Genomic DNA, 17589 nt, shown 5'->3' with positions numbered 1-17589 from the left:
TATTGGGGACCATTGCAGTCAGTAAACTTTTACCATTAGACTGATCTTATTCCATCTAAAATTCATTGATTTAAACCCTCTCTTCGATCAATTTCTCCACTAAAATCTCTCCCCGCCTCCTCACCCTTCTTCCTCATCTCGAGCTGCTGGCTATGCAGCCATGTTGAGTGCCTCCAACCTTAAAACTCCTTTTTCTCCTCAAAACCCTAATTTTTGTCTTATTTTCCCCTGCTCTGAGGTTGTCGCCATAAATCTCGTTGGAAACTATCACTTCGAGCTTCAGCATCTTTATCTTATCGGTGAGCTTCCTTCCCTCTTCCATTCTCCCTAAGTCAAGCCATGAATCTCCGACCGAAAATCTTTTTTTTATTTGTTTTATTCAGCCATGCTTTTGGGCCTCCATCATTATTGGCTGTCACTATCTCAAGGGTGCCATCGCCCTCAACATCACCACCTGCTGCTAGGACCTGATGCCATACTCATGATGCCACCACCATCCTTTCTTCTTCTCTCCTCTCTCCTCTCTTCCTCCTCCCATTTTCATTTTCTTTCCTTAACTTCTTCTAATTTTCTTCCTTTTATTTCTATTTTTTATTTATTATTTCCTATAAATTCTTGTTGTTCTCTCTCATCTGACTCATGCACCAGACATCATGATCAATGATGGATCAAATCCTGACTTTGATGGAATCCAAACCAAGTCTCTCTCTTCTTTCTATTTTTATTGATAGACCCGGACCAAGCCTAGTTTTCTAATTTACCCTTTAATTTGTGAACTAGATCTAACCCAAGGATTTTAATTTGACCAAGTTAGAATCTAGATCTGGTTAGTGAGGAAGTGTGATTATGACCAAATTCTTTATCTTCAGGTAGCAACAAACTCTATCTAAATATATTTATTAGATAATTGTTAGATCTAAGGGTTGGTTGTGACCCTGGATATTAGGTTGGATTCGATGGTCTGGACTCGAACCTATTACAAGATAAATCAAGCTATTGGATGGTCTAATATGATATCTAATTATTTTAGGTTTTGATCATTTTTTCCTGATTAGTGAGTTTCATGAAATTCTAGAACAAAAACTATAAGTTATCTCTATCTCTGGTATATTTTATCATGCATATGACTTGATTTCTAAATTTATGTAATGTCATAATAAGTTGTTTCAATTAAGTTTTTATATGCTCTATATGAAATACTTGTAAAATATTGGATCGAATTTACATGACATACTTGGATATAAAATATTTTCATTAAATATATTATATATCAATTCCGTTACTCTCTAATTCAACTATGATCACATAGATTCAGGATCTAATTTTTTTCAGACCTCTAGTGGGATAATCAGTTGTATACAATGGTACGCTGGCTAATAATTTGTTATTGTCAGGAGCTAGTTTTTATTTTGGGCTTAGCTAGATGGGGCTGATCACTGGCACATATTTATGGGAGCATGTTTCTCTGTATAATACCAAAGCTAGTTTTTCTTCGGACTTCCAGTGAAGCGATAGCTAGCGCATGGCCGATAGACAGCATGTTGAAATCATGCAATCTGAAAATTTATATTTCATATATAAAATATTTAATTAAATTAAAAATTTTGATAATTTATTGAGCTCATAAAGCTCATTATATATATATATATATATATATATATATATATATATATATATATATATATATATATATATATATTACAGTTACTGCAGAATAGATGGAGCTTGAGTTCAAGCAATGAGGAGCTTAAGAATTAGAAAACCTATGATTAATATTTTTATAAAAAAATTAATTAGATTTTCTCATTGTTATTAAATAATTATAGATTATTTTTTGAATAAATACATTCTGGTATTCTACCATTGTCTTAGTTTAAAATGATATAAATATTTGAAAGAAAAGGACATACCATGCATATCCCATGGGATCAAACCTCAAGGATGTGCGACCATTTATGACACCACTCAGCTTGGGCCTTAGGATCGAGGCATGATAGATAAAATGGTATCAGAGCGGATCCGACCCATAATTCATATGAACTAGGGGACATGCAGTACAGGTTTATTGGATTGACTACGAACCGATCATGGTATTTATGAATGAATGCATAAATTTGAACATACAGTCTAGGGATGGCAATGGATAGGGTTTGGATCAGGTATTGTACTATCCATCTCCAAATCCGAACTTAATATCCTATATCCAAATTCTATCCAATATCCGATCGGATAAGAAAAGAGATATCCATCTCCATACCTAATAGGTTCGGAGATACCCACGGATAATCCATTTTCTCATACCCTACCCATATCCGCCCCATGCCTATCCCATATCTAAAAAAAAATAACCAAAATAATTTTATGCATATTATCAATCAAAATAAAATTATCAATTCAACATAGAACATAATTTACAAGTTCAGATTTATAGAAATCAAACATAGAAATAGAATTACAATTCAACATAGAACATATAAATAATTAAAATAATTTTATGCATATTATCAACCAAAACAGAATTATCAAAATATAATTATAAATATATATATTTGGATATAGATTTGGATATTACCCATATCCGTAGATTCAGGTCGGGTTCGGATTCGAGTTTGGATAAAAAACAATACTATCCATATCCGATTCATACCCATGCTACAGTTTTCGGATTTTATCCAAATCCGATCAAACTTTATTTTTCGAATTTGACCGGATTTGGATAGGGTGCATACCTATCAGGTCGGATCGATTTTACCATTCCTAATTTAGTCTGGCAAAAATATTAAGACTCAAATAGAGGGAGTATGTGAGGATCCGTGAGGGCATATATCTAAACTTATATCGATTATTCGTTGAAAAATTTTTTGATATTTTTATAAGATCAAAAATTTTAAATAATATCTTTCAACTAATTTTTTCGAATAAAATTTTAAATAAAATATAATTTATTTATCTTATTTTTATTTTTTATTTTTATCTTATTTTGAAAAGTCATATGTTCTTGCACACCACTGGTCTTGCCTGAAGTAAGAAGGACTTTTGGGTATGGCAACTCAATCAGCGTGCTCGGTGATCCATAGATCCACTCTTGTCAGATATGTGCTCCCAAAAAGTTGCAGAAAAAGTCTATAGTATGAATATTGGTAAGAATTAGTGTCTGTATCATGCATAAGGAAAGTTTCTCATACCATGGGTAACAAGACGACCAAATATAACTCAGGAGATACTGCTGTGATGCAGGCAAGATGGTAGAACCAAGTCTATAATATCTTACTTATCCACTTTTCTCTTTAGTTTCATTATAACCCTCCCATATTCAACGAGCTCACAAAAATAGTTGGTTAGAAATCTGTAATACAGTATTTGATGAGCAAATAAGGGAAATATTCTTAATTATCAGTATCTAAAGCAAAAAATCAAACATGGTAACATTATCCATAAGCGGAAATAGAATCTATTCTTACTATATTAATGAAATACAGTTTGATGTCATGTTAATAAATTGATCCAATAAGAAGTCAAAACTTCATACCTTTAAAGTTTTCAAAAAGATAGAGGAAAGTTAATTTTTCTCAAAAAAAATGTGACAATAGGAATATGGAAATCATTCACCTTCATAATTATATTTTATTGGGATCAATGTGTTCATTATTAATCATAGATACAAGGATAGCAACATAGGAAGTATACTATTATCATCATCGTAAATAACTCCTTTCCTAATGCATGCCGCCCTATCTCCCACCCTTTTTCACTTTAATAAATGTCATAGCTAGAATGAAAATATTAAAAAAAAAAGAAAAAATATGCTTATCAAATACTGTTATTAAGCACATGGAATAAAGTACCATCCTGCAATTAACATTATGGTTTGGAAGGAAATAAACATCCAACCCTATCTACAAATTTATCTAGCCAATAATTATTGTTGTAATCACTAAAATTGCTACTAATGATACGAAGATCTCTACAAAATATAAAATTATTCAAGATCAAATTGTCATAAATAGATATATCATGATAATAACTCCTTTCTTATGGCAGGTCTTAAAATTACACTCCCCTTCACTCCCTCCGTCTTATCTCTCTCACTCTCAATGTAATATCCTAACTAAAAAGAAAGAATGTACTAGTAAGACACAATTGTTAAGCTCATAATGTGAAGTACCATTCTACAAATACTACTATCAATTGAAATTAAATCCAACTGCACTCACATGCACTCCTAATTTTTATATAATATATGTGGCCAATAGCATCAGTTGATATCACTATGGTCACTACTATCATATTAAGATGGACTTGTACGAAAGAAAAATTTTGTCCTAAATCAAGATGCCAGATGTGCTATATAACAAACCCTTTATTTTTTTTGGTAGGACTCAAATTCTCTTGCAATTAATATTGCAATTAGATTAGAGATAACGAAGGAAAGAATATTGCAAAATACTGATAAGGAAAGAACCCCGTAGATTCCAATTTAATCCGGCACCATGCTAATTTTGCATTGATGGTCTTAAGTTAGGATCCGAGGGATCAAACCGTTCAATGACAATCCAATGGCTACGATGCACGGGATGGTTCACCGGCAACTCTCCCGCGACGTCCCCTTCATCCCTACACCCTTGTCATCTTCGAAGTCCCGCCCTTTTTGAAACTCTTATTTGATGGGCAAAGCCCTACTTAATCCCTAATTCCTTCCCCAATTCCACGAACCCCGTTTTCAACGCTCCAACACAACCCGGCTTCGTCTTTCTGATTCGATTCCCCTCCAACACAAGCCCTCTCCGTCCTCCGGATCCGATTGCCCTCCGAGGCAAATCTCGCCGTTTTCCGTAGAGAAACGGCGAAGAAATCGATCGGACTCTGCTTTCCTCCTCTCTGATTCTCTTTGATTCGGATCATGATGGATATGTACTCACCTAGCGGTAGATTCCACTTTCACCACCAGCGGCGGCGAATCGTCTGGACCCTCTCGTCCCACAAGATCCTCTTTGCGGTGCTCTGGGTCTCCTTGTTCGCGTGTAGTATTATATGGCAGAGGAGCGCCGTGAATGTGCTCCGGATTTACCAGAAGGGGCAGCTGCCGCCCCGGCAGTGGCCCCCGATGCTCCGTCCGGTGGTGTTCAATTTGACCGATTTCGGGGGGGTTGGGGATGGGGTCACGTTGAACACCATGGCGTTCGAGCGTGCTGTGGAGGCGATCTCGAAATTATCGGAGAGAGGTGGCGGGCAGCTCAATGTGCAGCGTGGTGTCTGGCTCACAGCGCCTTTTAATCTCACTAGTCACATGACTCTTTTCCTCGCCGAAGGTGCAGTGATTCTTGGAACCGAGGTGAGGGATATAAAAATTTTATTTTTTTTTCCTCTTATCGGCGAAAGGTGATCGCTGAGTATTGAGTGTTTGACAATCACCCATGCTTTCATTGCTCAATTTCTGAGGTTCATAAAATAACGTTACGTATTTTCCCCAATTTGTTCTTATAACTGCATCGAGATTTATCTTGTTGAGTGGAAGTAGGACTTTAGTTGCAATTACTTGGGTAAGGATGAAGCATTGTCGAGGCAGTATATCGGGATTTTCATGTTCCAGTTTTCCTCACGTAGCTTTTTGTCATGGGTTTTCTTCCCGTTGTGGTGTACTATTTGGTAGATAGAGGGTATCATAGTCTCATTATTTGTAGTCAAATTTGAAATTTATTATGGTATCAGCCTTATTCTAATGTTTCTTTTATGTATTGAGTTCATCTGCTTTGCCACTAGTATATGACCTGTCAAGTTTCTATTCATCAACTGGTTGGACGCTTACCAAGGCTTCTGATCTGTATTCTTCATTTCTTGCACTTTATAACATCATCATATCTCATCCTTTGTGTAGCCTTTTTTTTCCTCACACCTTTGTTGACAACTACTTCATATGCTCTGCCTTTCACCTTCTGGCCACCTTCTGGCCTTTCTCTGGGAAAGCATTTGGTTCATGCATGTTTCACGTGAGTAATGTCATTATATATGTTTATAAGCATAACAATAACCATCATCCAGCCTTGTCCCAACTATTTGGGCCAATATCTATGTTCATAAGCAAACAAATTGTGCCAAGATAATGGTACTGCCCATCTAAGTGGTTTTTTGTTCTGACACCACTGGTAATGGAACAAACCCATGTTTTTATTTAGGCAATGGGGAGAGATTTGGGATGGGAATCTGGGGAAGTAGTGAGGTGCTTTGAAACAACTTCAGAACTTGGAATTTGTTCTCTATTCTGAGAACAGATACCCATTCTGAGACTAGAAAGTAGAAACCATGTCCTGCACAACACCACCCTCATCTGATTTCTTTGGTCTAAAAATTCTGTCGTTCATCTCACGCCATGTGGTCCATGATGGCACCAGTCACCAGGCCCCAGGGCAGCAGCGGAACTCTAGTTGATGTCTGCTGGTCAGTTTGGATTGATAATCTCAATAAGGAGCTCATGTTAGTGTTCTAACTACCATTATACAAAACTATGACGTCAAGAAAAGTACACCACTATGTCTTTTCAATCAAACTAGCTATCTTGCGATGTTGGAGATAAAGATTGATGAAGCAAATGGCCTGCTTCTTTTCTTTTCGTTTCTTTTTTGTGATCAATTCCTGCTGAGCAAATTGTTCACCTTTTGGTCAGTTGTGGGATAATATATTATTAAATTTGTCAATCAAATGTTAATCAATTCTATAATTTTTTTGGTATAATTTCTACAAATTTGATTGCTTGAAATTATGGCAAATCATAAAACCAAAAAGACATAAAAGGGTTTCAAGTAAGCAATCAAATGCTGTGTGTATCCTGATTGTGGGCTATGCAACTACTAAGTAGACAAGATTGTATATGGACTTGTCCTTGTAAATCATAGCTTATTACTTATATCACAGATTACCGATAAATTTTAGTTCTGTAAAATAAAGTTAAAAGAATCTGCAGTAATTATGAGGTTGACTAGGAGGTTTTGATGCCCTCATATATTTAGATATTAATTTATTTTTGGCAGTTAAACTCTTTATCTCATGGTCATGATTGTTTCATCTATTCATGACATTATTAATTGAGAACCACCTTACCATATAATCTTATGAGATTGAGGATGCCTGTTGTAGGTCTGTTTCCAAATGTGATACCTGCACTGTAAAAAGGCAATATTTTGATCTTCCAAACGTATGAGATAATTTATCACAAGGAGACTATTATTGGTTGGATCTTGCAATATGATGCTTAAATCATGGCAAAGTTATCCATTGTTTTGATGTTCTTATACTATCTAACTGAACCATAATCAACAAACATTATGTAGTTCTTTTGCTATCAATATGGATATGTTAAGGGCATTATTAAATATTTAATTGGAATTTGTTTCTGCACTGTAACAGGATGAGAAATACTGGCCTTTAATGCCTCCATTACCATCATATGGGTATGGGAGGGAGAAGAAAGGACCTCGATATGGAAGTCTGATCCATGGTCAATATCTTAAGGATGTGGTTATAACAGGTTAGTCAATTATATATGTAAATAGATACATATAGATATATTTTTTTTTTCCTCACCGGTCCATCTCCCCCCTCTCTTTCCCTATATAATATTATTATTTTCAGTTTCTTGTCCTTTTCTGTTAATAATCATGCTAGAATGAAAATATAAAAAGAGACTTCAACAAACGACTCAGATAAAAACGTAAAGACAAGGTAACAAGGGAACCCTACATAAATTTAAATATAAGTTTTCTTTTGCTTTCTCATAATCTGAGTCTTAAAATCTGCAATCCAAACAGTTCCCAGTAAACATGCCTATAACTTGCTTATCTGTATTTCACAATATCTTAATCTTTCTTAAGTAGAATCTACAAATAGTATAAGCTTGCAAATATAGTTTTGCTGTTGAACAGCAATTCTTTGACATTTGAAATCCAAATTTGTTCCTAGGAAACATGCTGAAAAGTTGCTTGATTCTTTTGACAACATGGAACCTCTACTTAGGTGCCACTCATTAGAAAAAGGATAAATAAATTCAGATGCTTCAAGTCACCGTTCCTGGAACTATCCACAATTAGTTAATGACATTTGAATGTTTCGAGGCTTGATTGCATTTGAAGTTGCATTCAAAGAATCTGCTTCCACTTGGATATGATTGATTGATTGCTTAAAGAAGATCTTGGATCATTTTGAAATAGTGCAAACTTCAATTTTGTTTGAATCTTTGATTATGCATATGAGTGGCTTTCTTGTGATGAGTCAGCCTTAAATGTTAAAACACAATCTTGTTTGGGTTTTCGATGGGCCACATGATCAGATCTTAAGGTTGGGGCTGATGTTTACCAGTGCACGGAGCATCTTTTTATTGCGGAAAAGTACAATATCATTTATGTCTGTTAACTGAGTGTTCAGCTTGGTCCAGGCTCAACTTGGACTGGCTTCAGATCTAAATTCAGATGCAAATCCAGCATATGACTTATTGGGTCTGGGTTGGGTGGATCCGGCTCCGGGCAAGGTCTTAGATTTTAGAGGTAGACCCAGAATTTTGAACTAATTTTTATGGGGGAAATGGGATCAGTTTGGGTTTGATTGGCTGGGTTCCAGTTTTATGAGATCCATACAGACCTGGTTGGAGATCCTAATTTGGGATCCATGCCAACTTGTGGGTCTTAATTTCTGATATGAGTTTCCTATGTGGGTCTAAGTAGGGATTTGGTTTGGGATAGATCCAAGTCTACCCGACTAGCTTGCACCCACTGTTATCAACATTTGACACCCCCTGCGTTTCACATCCTCCTACTTAGCAAAAAGAGAAAAGCAGGGAAGGGTGAAGAAAGGGCAAGCCCCCGATCACAATAAATCCTCCCACCTGCAACTTCCTCTTGTTTAACCTTATGAGGGAAAGATTTAGGAGAAGAGAACTTATGTTTACAGCTACATATCTCTGCTATTGTTGCCTTGGATAATGATTAGTATCTTGATTGATAGAGAATGTTGGTGTACCATACAAGTTCGAAATTTAGAGGAAAGTATACTAGATTTTACTATTAAGGAAATTGTCTTGGAGTTCAAGAGCGGCTTGATATCATGTCCACAACATCAGGTTGGACAAGGAAGTAGCTTAGGCATATTGTGTATGATTGAGCAAATATGATAGTGCAATGCATTTTCACTTTTCGTACATTTTAGAAGTTACTATAAAGTTTAGATGAACCATACATGTCCGATCAAAGCCTAACTCTCATAGCCTAGGTTTAGTTCCTATAAGCTATGATAAGCAGCCTAAGCATATGCATGAAGTTTTACCTAGAAATGAGGTTTGTAAGCTAATATTAGAAGGGCAAGCTTGTCCAAGTTGGAAAAATAACCATTTCTGAACTTATCCTGCTATCATATAGAACAACATTTTTTTATTCTCAGACAGCATTCAAACAGTGAAATAAAAAACCTGCAACCATTACTTGGGATAACAGCATTTATCTGACACAGATTGGCCCTATCCCAACAAAACCTACCCAAAATTAAACTTACCTGGTGTAAACCAATAATTTTCCACTTTTCCAACTTGGGCCTAACAAATTGATAACCAATACTTAACCATGCTAGAATAGATGAAAGAGTAGCCACTTTAGTAAAACAAATGCCTCGATGAAAACACACTTAATTTTCCACCTTCCAGCAGGCCCTACCCGATCTAAGCTTACCTAAAATTACCAGTATAAGCCAATTTATCCTCAAAATTGCTTTACACTTTTCTAAATTGGGCCTAACAAATTGATCACCAATACATAACTTTGTCAGAATAGAGGAAAGGTGAGCCACTTTAGTCTAACAAATGCCTTAATGAGAAGCACAGTTTTCTGTCTTCCAGTCAGCAAGTATCTGTTCAACCTTTTTTCCGTTATCAGTTTTGTTTTTCATTTATTCCTTGGTTTACTGATGCAAAAAGCTTTCTGCATTATTGTTGAATCTCCCAAGTGTGCCATATACATCCTCTTAAATTTGTTGCTTTCATCATTTGTTACTTCTACTTACTGAATCCTATGAAGATATACATGTGGTATGGAAGATAGATTTTATCTTTATCTTAGTATTATCTTTCTGCCTGCCATATATGGAAGATAGATTCTATCTTTATCTTAGTATTATCTTTCTGCCTGCCATATATTTGTTTGCCAGTTTGTCGGGTAAAATGGTTACTTCTGTTATGATCTTGTTCTCTTTCTACCAGTTAGGAAAAACGGATGACTTCTGTAAGTGTAGAAATATTGTGTTTTTTTTAGCATCTAGAGGGAGTATAGAGGGTGCCTATCAATAATGATATGCACAGGATTTATTTATTTAAGCCACAAGGCAAGATCAAAGTGAGCTTCTGTTTGCCACTTGGAACCAATGAAGGGAAGAAATGCAATATGTTTTAGTAGGATCTCATAACTGTTGCATTTAGAGGCATAGCACAAAGAGTAGATTCATACTGTTTTCTAATTCACATGGAATATATGTTCTGGAAGGCTTTCATTGCCTGTGCTTGCTTCTGCCAGGATAAAATGTCATTCTGTAATTACAAATAAACAGCATTCAGAAAGCCACTTATTATTAGCTGGGTCTTTTTCTTGTATGTTTTCTTCTTTGAGAATTGAATGGTAGTCAATTTAATTTGTGTCATGATCTAATTTCGGAAAATTTTTTGATCAACACCTCTGCCCTAAAGGATGAGAAAAATAATCAACTTGTTGTTCTAGAGTTAATTCCTGCTAGGATAAACTTTATGGAATCCAACAACTTTTTGCCATCTGGTAGTCCATTAAAACATAGTTCTTAAAATTATTGGTAAGCAAGTTGCTTCTAATGATTGATGCCTTTTTTTCCTCAAGGACATAATGGAACCATAGATGGACAAGGCGCATCATGGTGGTCAAAATTTCAAAATAAACTTCTCAAGCACACAAGAGGGCCCCTTGTACAGATTATGTGGTCCAGAGATATAGTAATTTCCAATATAACTCTGCGTAATCCTCCTTTCTGGACACTCCATCCTTATGACTGCAAGAATGTCATTATTTCAAACGTGACCATCTTGGCCCCTCTTCATAGTGCTCCAAACACAGATGGAATAGATCCTGGTAAGCATGTATCCTTTTGTTCAAAGTTGGTCTCTTACTTTCTTTCTTTTGTTTCACTTATGTGCAAACCCCATCTCCTTTCTATGAAATATATGGTTATTATATGCTTTTTTAACATGCAGAACCATTAAGTAGAGCTAGTTTATCTTTTTATCTTACACTGGTTTTGTATGTGTTTATATGCATGTACTCTTTGAGAATTCAGCCTAATCATTATCAGCACAAAATGAATGATGATGATCCAAATTGAAACTTTACATTCAATTCGATCCATGATATGTTGCATGTCTTAAGTCCAATTGTCAAATGTTTTGGAGAACTCTTGAGCATCAGAAAGTCACACAAAGGACTGTTTTCATGATGAGATATGATTTGTGGCTTATAAGCATTCAAAGCTTCTGAATCTTGGTTCATGTGTGTTTAATATGCATAGATCATGATCAAGGTGTTCGATGCTAAATTTGCATGGTCCACTGTACATTTTACTGTGCATTTTAGCATACCATGCCTATTGATACCATGTGTTTTGTGTCCCCTCATACAGATGTACACACTCAGATATATGCAAACACATACTTGTCTTGCATGCACCCCTGCATATAAGACAGACGGGCACCTGCACCTGCATGTATACATGAGCCCATGCACGCATGCATGACCTAATATTTAGGAGCATGGCTTCTCAGTTTGGAGGGTTATCTACGGGTTGTTTGAATTAATAGGATGTAGGTGACTTGAGCCCTCCTATAAATGGACCCATATATTATGACCAACTGCAAAAGGCAGCGAGAAATCCATCTGGTTTTGTTTCCTCTTGGGCCTCCTCGACATTCACACACGCCTACATTTGTTCATCTCCCCTTTATTTTGCTAGCTCTATCCTTCACTCCCTTTGTTCAAGGCTTCCCAATAAAGTATATCCTCAAGGTATGATGGTCTCTAGGAAAATGGCTACCCTGCTCTTAAAACAAACACACACACATACACAGAGAGAGAGAGAGAGAGAGAGAGAGAGGGAGGGAGGGAGGGAGGATGTGTACCCTGCTTGAAATAGAAAAGCAGCTGGTACTTTGTTGTGATTCTATGGTGAGTGCTGGGATCTCACTGCATAAGCTTGGTTTTCAGGAATGCCAGTATAGTTATGGAAAGTGGAATTCAACAGGAAAATTGTGATTGAATAACATGGTTATGTGGTATGCTCACTTGATCATACTTGAAATGTTAATCCTGGGATGCATTGTACATAACAAGTCTAGGACAAAGTATCTGATTAACTACTTGGAGTCTTGGATTATATCAATGCAAGGGCTAAGGCATTATTGGCCAATTAAGAGAAGGGAGTATTTGATGGACCGATTTGATGCCATTAACTGACAAAATGCCAGACATCATTCGTGTCATTCTGTATCCATCACCAGTCAAAAAGGAGCATTTTTTGGATGATTGTGATACCATCACCCATCAAGATCATATGGCACATGCAATGCACTCATACACTTGGATGAATCGAGGAGTGCTTGATGGACTATTGGTATCCCATCAATTGACATGGGATACACATGTATGAATAAGGGAATCTTTAATAGGCAAATGTGATTCCATTAAATTATGAAATTTCTCGTGGCATCTGCAATGCTTGTGACAAATAACTGTTAAATATTTGATGGGCATCTATGATCCGAACAATCGATGAAATATTACTTGGCACATGCAATGGATGTATTGATGTAAGAGGGAGGAATATTTGATGGTTGGCTGTTGTTTACAGGGAGGTAATATTAATTGGACGATTACCAACCAATCCTCAACTGAGATACCAAATTAAATATGATACCAATGGGTTTCCTTTTACTTGGATTGACAAGCGACTCCAACTTTTGTTTGGTGGTTCTATTTTATCTTTGAGACCCCAAATCAGGTCAAGAGGGAAAGAGAAATTCTTTTATTATCAAACTATCTAAATGTAGAATTATACTATTATACATTTTATTTCTATTTTACTTCTATAGCAAGAGAGATAAATTTAAGGTTGTTTAGGTTTTGATATTTTTACCACAAAAGATGAATATAAATTCTTACTTCAATCCAAAAAGAATTATAGGCGGGGTTGGTATCAAGCATGATATTAATATTGCCATTATGGCATATAATGACCGAATGCTGAAAATGTTATTAGCTATTACAACATTGTAATTTACAGGTATGTAGTTAAAATGGTACAACTTATTACTGTATCATCTTACTATAAGCATTGTTTTAGCAATACCATTATGGCCATATAATTGCTATTGGCCCAGAACCATTATGTATGCATGCAGTGGGTGGACACTTGCATGCATGATTGTGTTTATCCATCTTATAGCCTGCCTGCTGGTTTGTCGTGCGTCCAACCTTCTGACTGCTTTATTGAGGCTGACATCAGCCAGTTGTAACAGGAAAGAGCTGGTAAGCTGCCATGAGGACATAGTATATATAAATAATAATAATAATAATAATAATAATAATAATAATAATAATGAAAAATATATTTGTATATAAAATATTATTATACTTCATAAGTGCTAATAATGTTAAATAACATTTGTACTGTCCATTATATGATGCAGTCATAGTTGTCATTGAGTTGAAATGAAGATCATAATATACCACAATATTATAGCCCTTATTTGTAAGCACATTTCCATCTGATGTCATTGTTAGCTGTCATAAAGGGAAATAAAGGTTAATAGCAGTAAATAACATTGTTATTGAGTGTTTCCTGCATAATCAATTCTGTTTCATATCTAAGGATTATATTATAGGTATATCTAATGTGGTATTAGCATTAAAAATAACAGTCTATGAGTGCTTATTTATTGTCTCATATTGGTTCTTCTGACCACATAATATCACTTGAACAGTGAGAGCGTATGATAATGCCTATAGATGGCTGAAAGGGGCTGGCAGTCAAATTCCAGAGGATAGAAACTGGAAATGAAAGCATGCATTATCATTCCTCAAACAGAAGTCAGTATGTTCAATTATAAAACAAAGGACTGCTGATAAATTCCTTGACAAACTTAATTTTCTTGCAAGAAATTATAGCATCACATCTAGAATGGGCATGGGATTTGCATGTTCTTAGATGGAAGTCACCTAAACAAGTTCACAAACACACTACTTACATCGACAACTTGGTTGTTTCTATGTGGGCCCCAAATCAAAAGTTGGCAGGTCCAAACATCTCAGGGACTGGTGCAGCAAACGGTAATTTAGGTTCTATTCATGCACATGATCTGTAGATTTGGCACAATTCTTGAACTTGATTCAATCAGCCTTCTGCTTCAAGAAACTGTTTTGGTCATAATTCATATTACCTAGTGCATGTTTCTTGGGAACTGGATTAGCAATATGTATAAAAGACATCATTAAGCTTTTAATTGAGACAGAAACACTTTTCTTTTTTGAAGAGACAGAAATCTTAATTCTAGAGAACAAAAAATATCAAAAGCTCGAGGGCCTTGGAGGGGTACTGCTTTTAGAATGGATTTAAAGGAGTTTCCATATATTAAGAATTGGAAATGTACCCATTTTTGGAACAGTGGCTTATTGCCCCGAAACTTGGGTCCCCAATCTTGGTAGGCAAGAAGAATTTTTGCTTACTGAATATCCAGCATGAGTTATATAAAGACACTGAAGGAGCCATGCATTACGAACTTCAGAATATAGTGATATGGCGGTGAAATAAAATTTACTTGCTTTTTCTTGCTATTGTTTATTTATTATATTGGTTAATTTGTCTCTTTTCAAACTTTTTCAATTAAATCCTTCGACTTATGCTATGGGGGCCTGTAGCACATCTTTTAAGAATTTCTTTCCGGTTTCTCCACAATCTGGACTCCATTTAATCATGATAGGTGTAATAATTATATCTAATCCAGTACTTAACAATGTCATCTTATCAAATTACTGTAATTATCCACTTAATATCTGTTCGATATTGCATTCTCTCTTATAGTCATATGTCTACCATGGTTGTTTGTTTTTATCTTTTTTTCAATATATATTCCTTTTATTTCATTCCACATTTACCATGCAGCATGCTTGAGTGCATTTGTACGAAAACTGAGCCAATTTTACAAGTTCTCATTGCTTGTACAGATTCTTGTGAGGATATGGTTATAGAAAACTGTTACATACATGTGGGTGATGATGGAATAGCAATAAAGAGTGGTTGGGATCAGTATGGAATTGCATATGGGCGACCATCGACCAACATTTTAATCCGCAATGTTGTACTTCGCACTGTTGTGAGGTGAGAAATTCTTTCTTCACATTATTATGTATCTTTTTTTGGACATGGGAAATTCTTTTTTCACATCATTATGTACCTTTATAGGGACAGCATGTGCTTAATATGGAAAGCACTGAATGATCTTAAGCGCACTGTTCATATTATCCCTGATCCTTTGAGCGGCCATGAAAATGCTACTGTCCTCATGCATCTAGATTCACTTGGAGAATGTATAAGAACTAAATTAAACACACTGAGATGTGCATGAACCAGGAACGGAAAACCAAGAAAAACCAAATTTTCTTCACGCGAATCATGAAAAAAATTCGGACTTCATATGTTGGGGAAGAATGAATAAGTTGGTTTAATGCTTCTCTGCTACTGTTTATCTGACTGAATGACTTTACCTACTGTAGCGTTGTGGGCTCGGCGTTCCAAGTAGACGTACAGTCTTGCTATAGACGTTGTTGTTTTTTCCTCCTTCAAAGTGAAATTAAAAAAAAAAAAATCATAAACAACCTCTATGGTTCTGCAGAGATCTCCTCTTTCTTTTTTTCTTTTTGGTGGGAAGGGGGGGGGGGCGGGGGCGAGGTGGTAACAAACGGAGTCCTGTGTGAATACACTCTTTCAAGTTTACTTGCGGTAGTTGCACCATCTATTTTATCCTTCAAATAAATGCTTTGATATATTCTATTCTGTGAAATCAGAACCTACCCTTTCAAAGTAACATCCACACAAGTAGATGGCAACATCTGTCCTCTATATCTAGACCTGTAATTTCTGGAAACAACGCTGCACCATTGTAGACAAGGAGCTCAACAACCGAAATCAAATTTTACGCTCTGCTCGCCAAATCACTCAGGAGATTTTTCGTGCTTTGATTTAGGGTGTAACACCATTGAAGATGAATAAAGAAATTTTAACATAACTGCAATAAGAGTGCAAGACCTTTTAGCTATGTTGCTAGTGGAAAAGAATGCAATCTTGGTATCCATATTTCTTCTTATTTATTATCCTTTTTCCCCGTTCCTTAATCTGCTCGCTATCCTGTTCCAGTTTTTTCGTCCTTTGATTGCTTTCACAATATTACTTATTGCAGTGCGGGAGTGTCAATCGGCAGCGAGATGTCGGGTGGGATTTCCAATATCACATTGGAAAATATTCTTGTATGGAATTCGAAGCGTGGTGTGAGGATAAAGACCGCTACTGGGAGGGGAGGTTACATCCGCGACGTCTCCTACCGCAACCTGACGTTCGATAACCTCCTTGTGGGAATCGTTGTCAAAACCGACTACAATGAGCACCCGGACGATGGCTTTGATCCTAAGGCCATCCCAAGCGTCGAAAACATTACCTTCCATGGGATCTATGGGCGGGCTGTCCGGATCGCTGTCCGGATCCAAGGCAGCGAGGAGATCCCCATAAGGGACATCAGTTTCAGTGATATGAACGTCGGCATAGCCAAAAAGAAGAAGCGTCTCTTCCAGTGTGCATATGTTTGGGGGCGTGCGATTGGAAAAATATTCCCGGCGCCATGTGAAAACCTTGACCAATATGACGAGCAGGGGCGGCTGGTGAGACGTTCGACATCACGGAATGCGACGTTAACAGATTATGACGTCTGAGAATTATTCATCATTCTTTGCTCATATGAGATAGTTTCTTCAGTTTTTTTTTTACTTTTCTTTTCTTTTTGATGGAAAATATTTTCCTTGGCTGCCTGTGGCTTCTGCTAACTAGTAGCTTTTTATTGTGATTTTCGGTTGGGAACTATTGGCTTTTCTCTTACCCAAAAAAAAAAGGCTATTGGCTTTTCCTTTTTTTTTTTTTTTTTTGATAAAAAGAACTACTAGCTTTTCACTGCCATCTCGTGTGAGCTGGCTAGTGTTCATAGTTTTACATGCTTCCAATTTTATGGTCTTGCAGATCGTTGGTTTCTTTTCCCTGTAATTTATACATGTGGCATGCTAACGAGTTGAATAGCGTCCATAGAATCTGCAACTAAATCATTTGTTCAGGTAATCAAGGGCCTGTTTGGGTAATTTAGTAGAATTAGGCTGTATTTCCTGCATGATTAGTGAGTTGAGTAGCTTTTTGAGCATGGACCATATCAACCCAACACTCTCTCCCTCCCAAGTGGAAAAGAAAAAGATCATGATTTTTTTTCTTCCTGCAAACCAACAGACCTAC

At 36.3% G+C, this 17589-nt stretch overlaps 1 protein-coding gene across 1 annotated transcript; it reads left to right on the top strand.

Annotated features, from left to right (window-relative positions):
• Positions 1–4611: 4611 nt before the first annotated feature.
• LOC105056703 (probable polygalacturonase) lies at positions 4612–17302 on the top strand. Its single transcript, XM_073247544.1, has 5 exons — positions 4612–5332; positions 7402–7522; positions 10878–11126; positions 15267–15420; positions 16499–17302. Exons 1-5 carry the CDS (start codon positions 4901–4903, stop codon positions 17022–17024), a joined length of 1482 nt encoding a protein of 493 aa, XP_073103645.1. The 5' UTR covers positions 4612–4900; the 3' UTR covers positions 17025–17302.
• Positions 17303–17589: the final 287 nt, after the last annotated feature.

Source organism: Elaeis guineensis, chromosome 13 (genome assembly GCF_000442705.2).
Source record: "Elaeis guineensis isolate ETL-2024a chromosome 13, EG11, whole genome shotgun sequence".
Taxonomy (NCBI): Eukaryota; Viridiplantae; Streptophyta; class Magnoliopsida; order Arecales; family Arecaceae; genus Elaeis; species Elaeis guineensis.
This window is presented reverse-complemented; position numbering and strand designations above follow the sequence as displayed.

Coding starts and splice junctions, on each gene's coding strand:
- LOC105056703 (XM_073247544.1), top strand. CDS start 4,901: ATGATGGATATGTACTCACCTAGCGGTAGATTCCACTTTCACCACCAG. Junction 5,333..7,401: donor CAGTGATTCTTGGAACCGAG/GTGAGGGATATA, acceptor GCACTGTAACAG/GATGAGAAATACTGGCCTTT. Junction 11,127..15,266: donor CACAGATGGAATAGATCCTG/GTAAGCATGTAT, acceptor TTGCTTGTACAG/ATTCTTGTGAGGATATGGTT.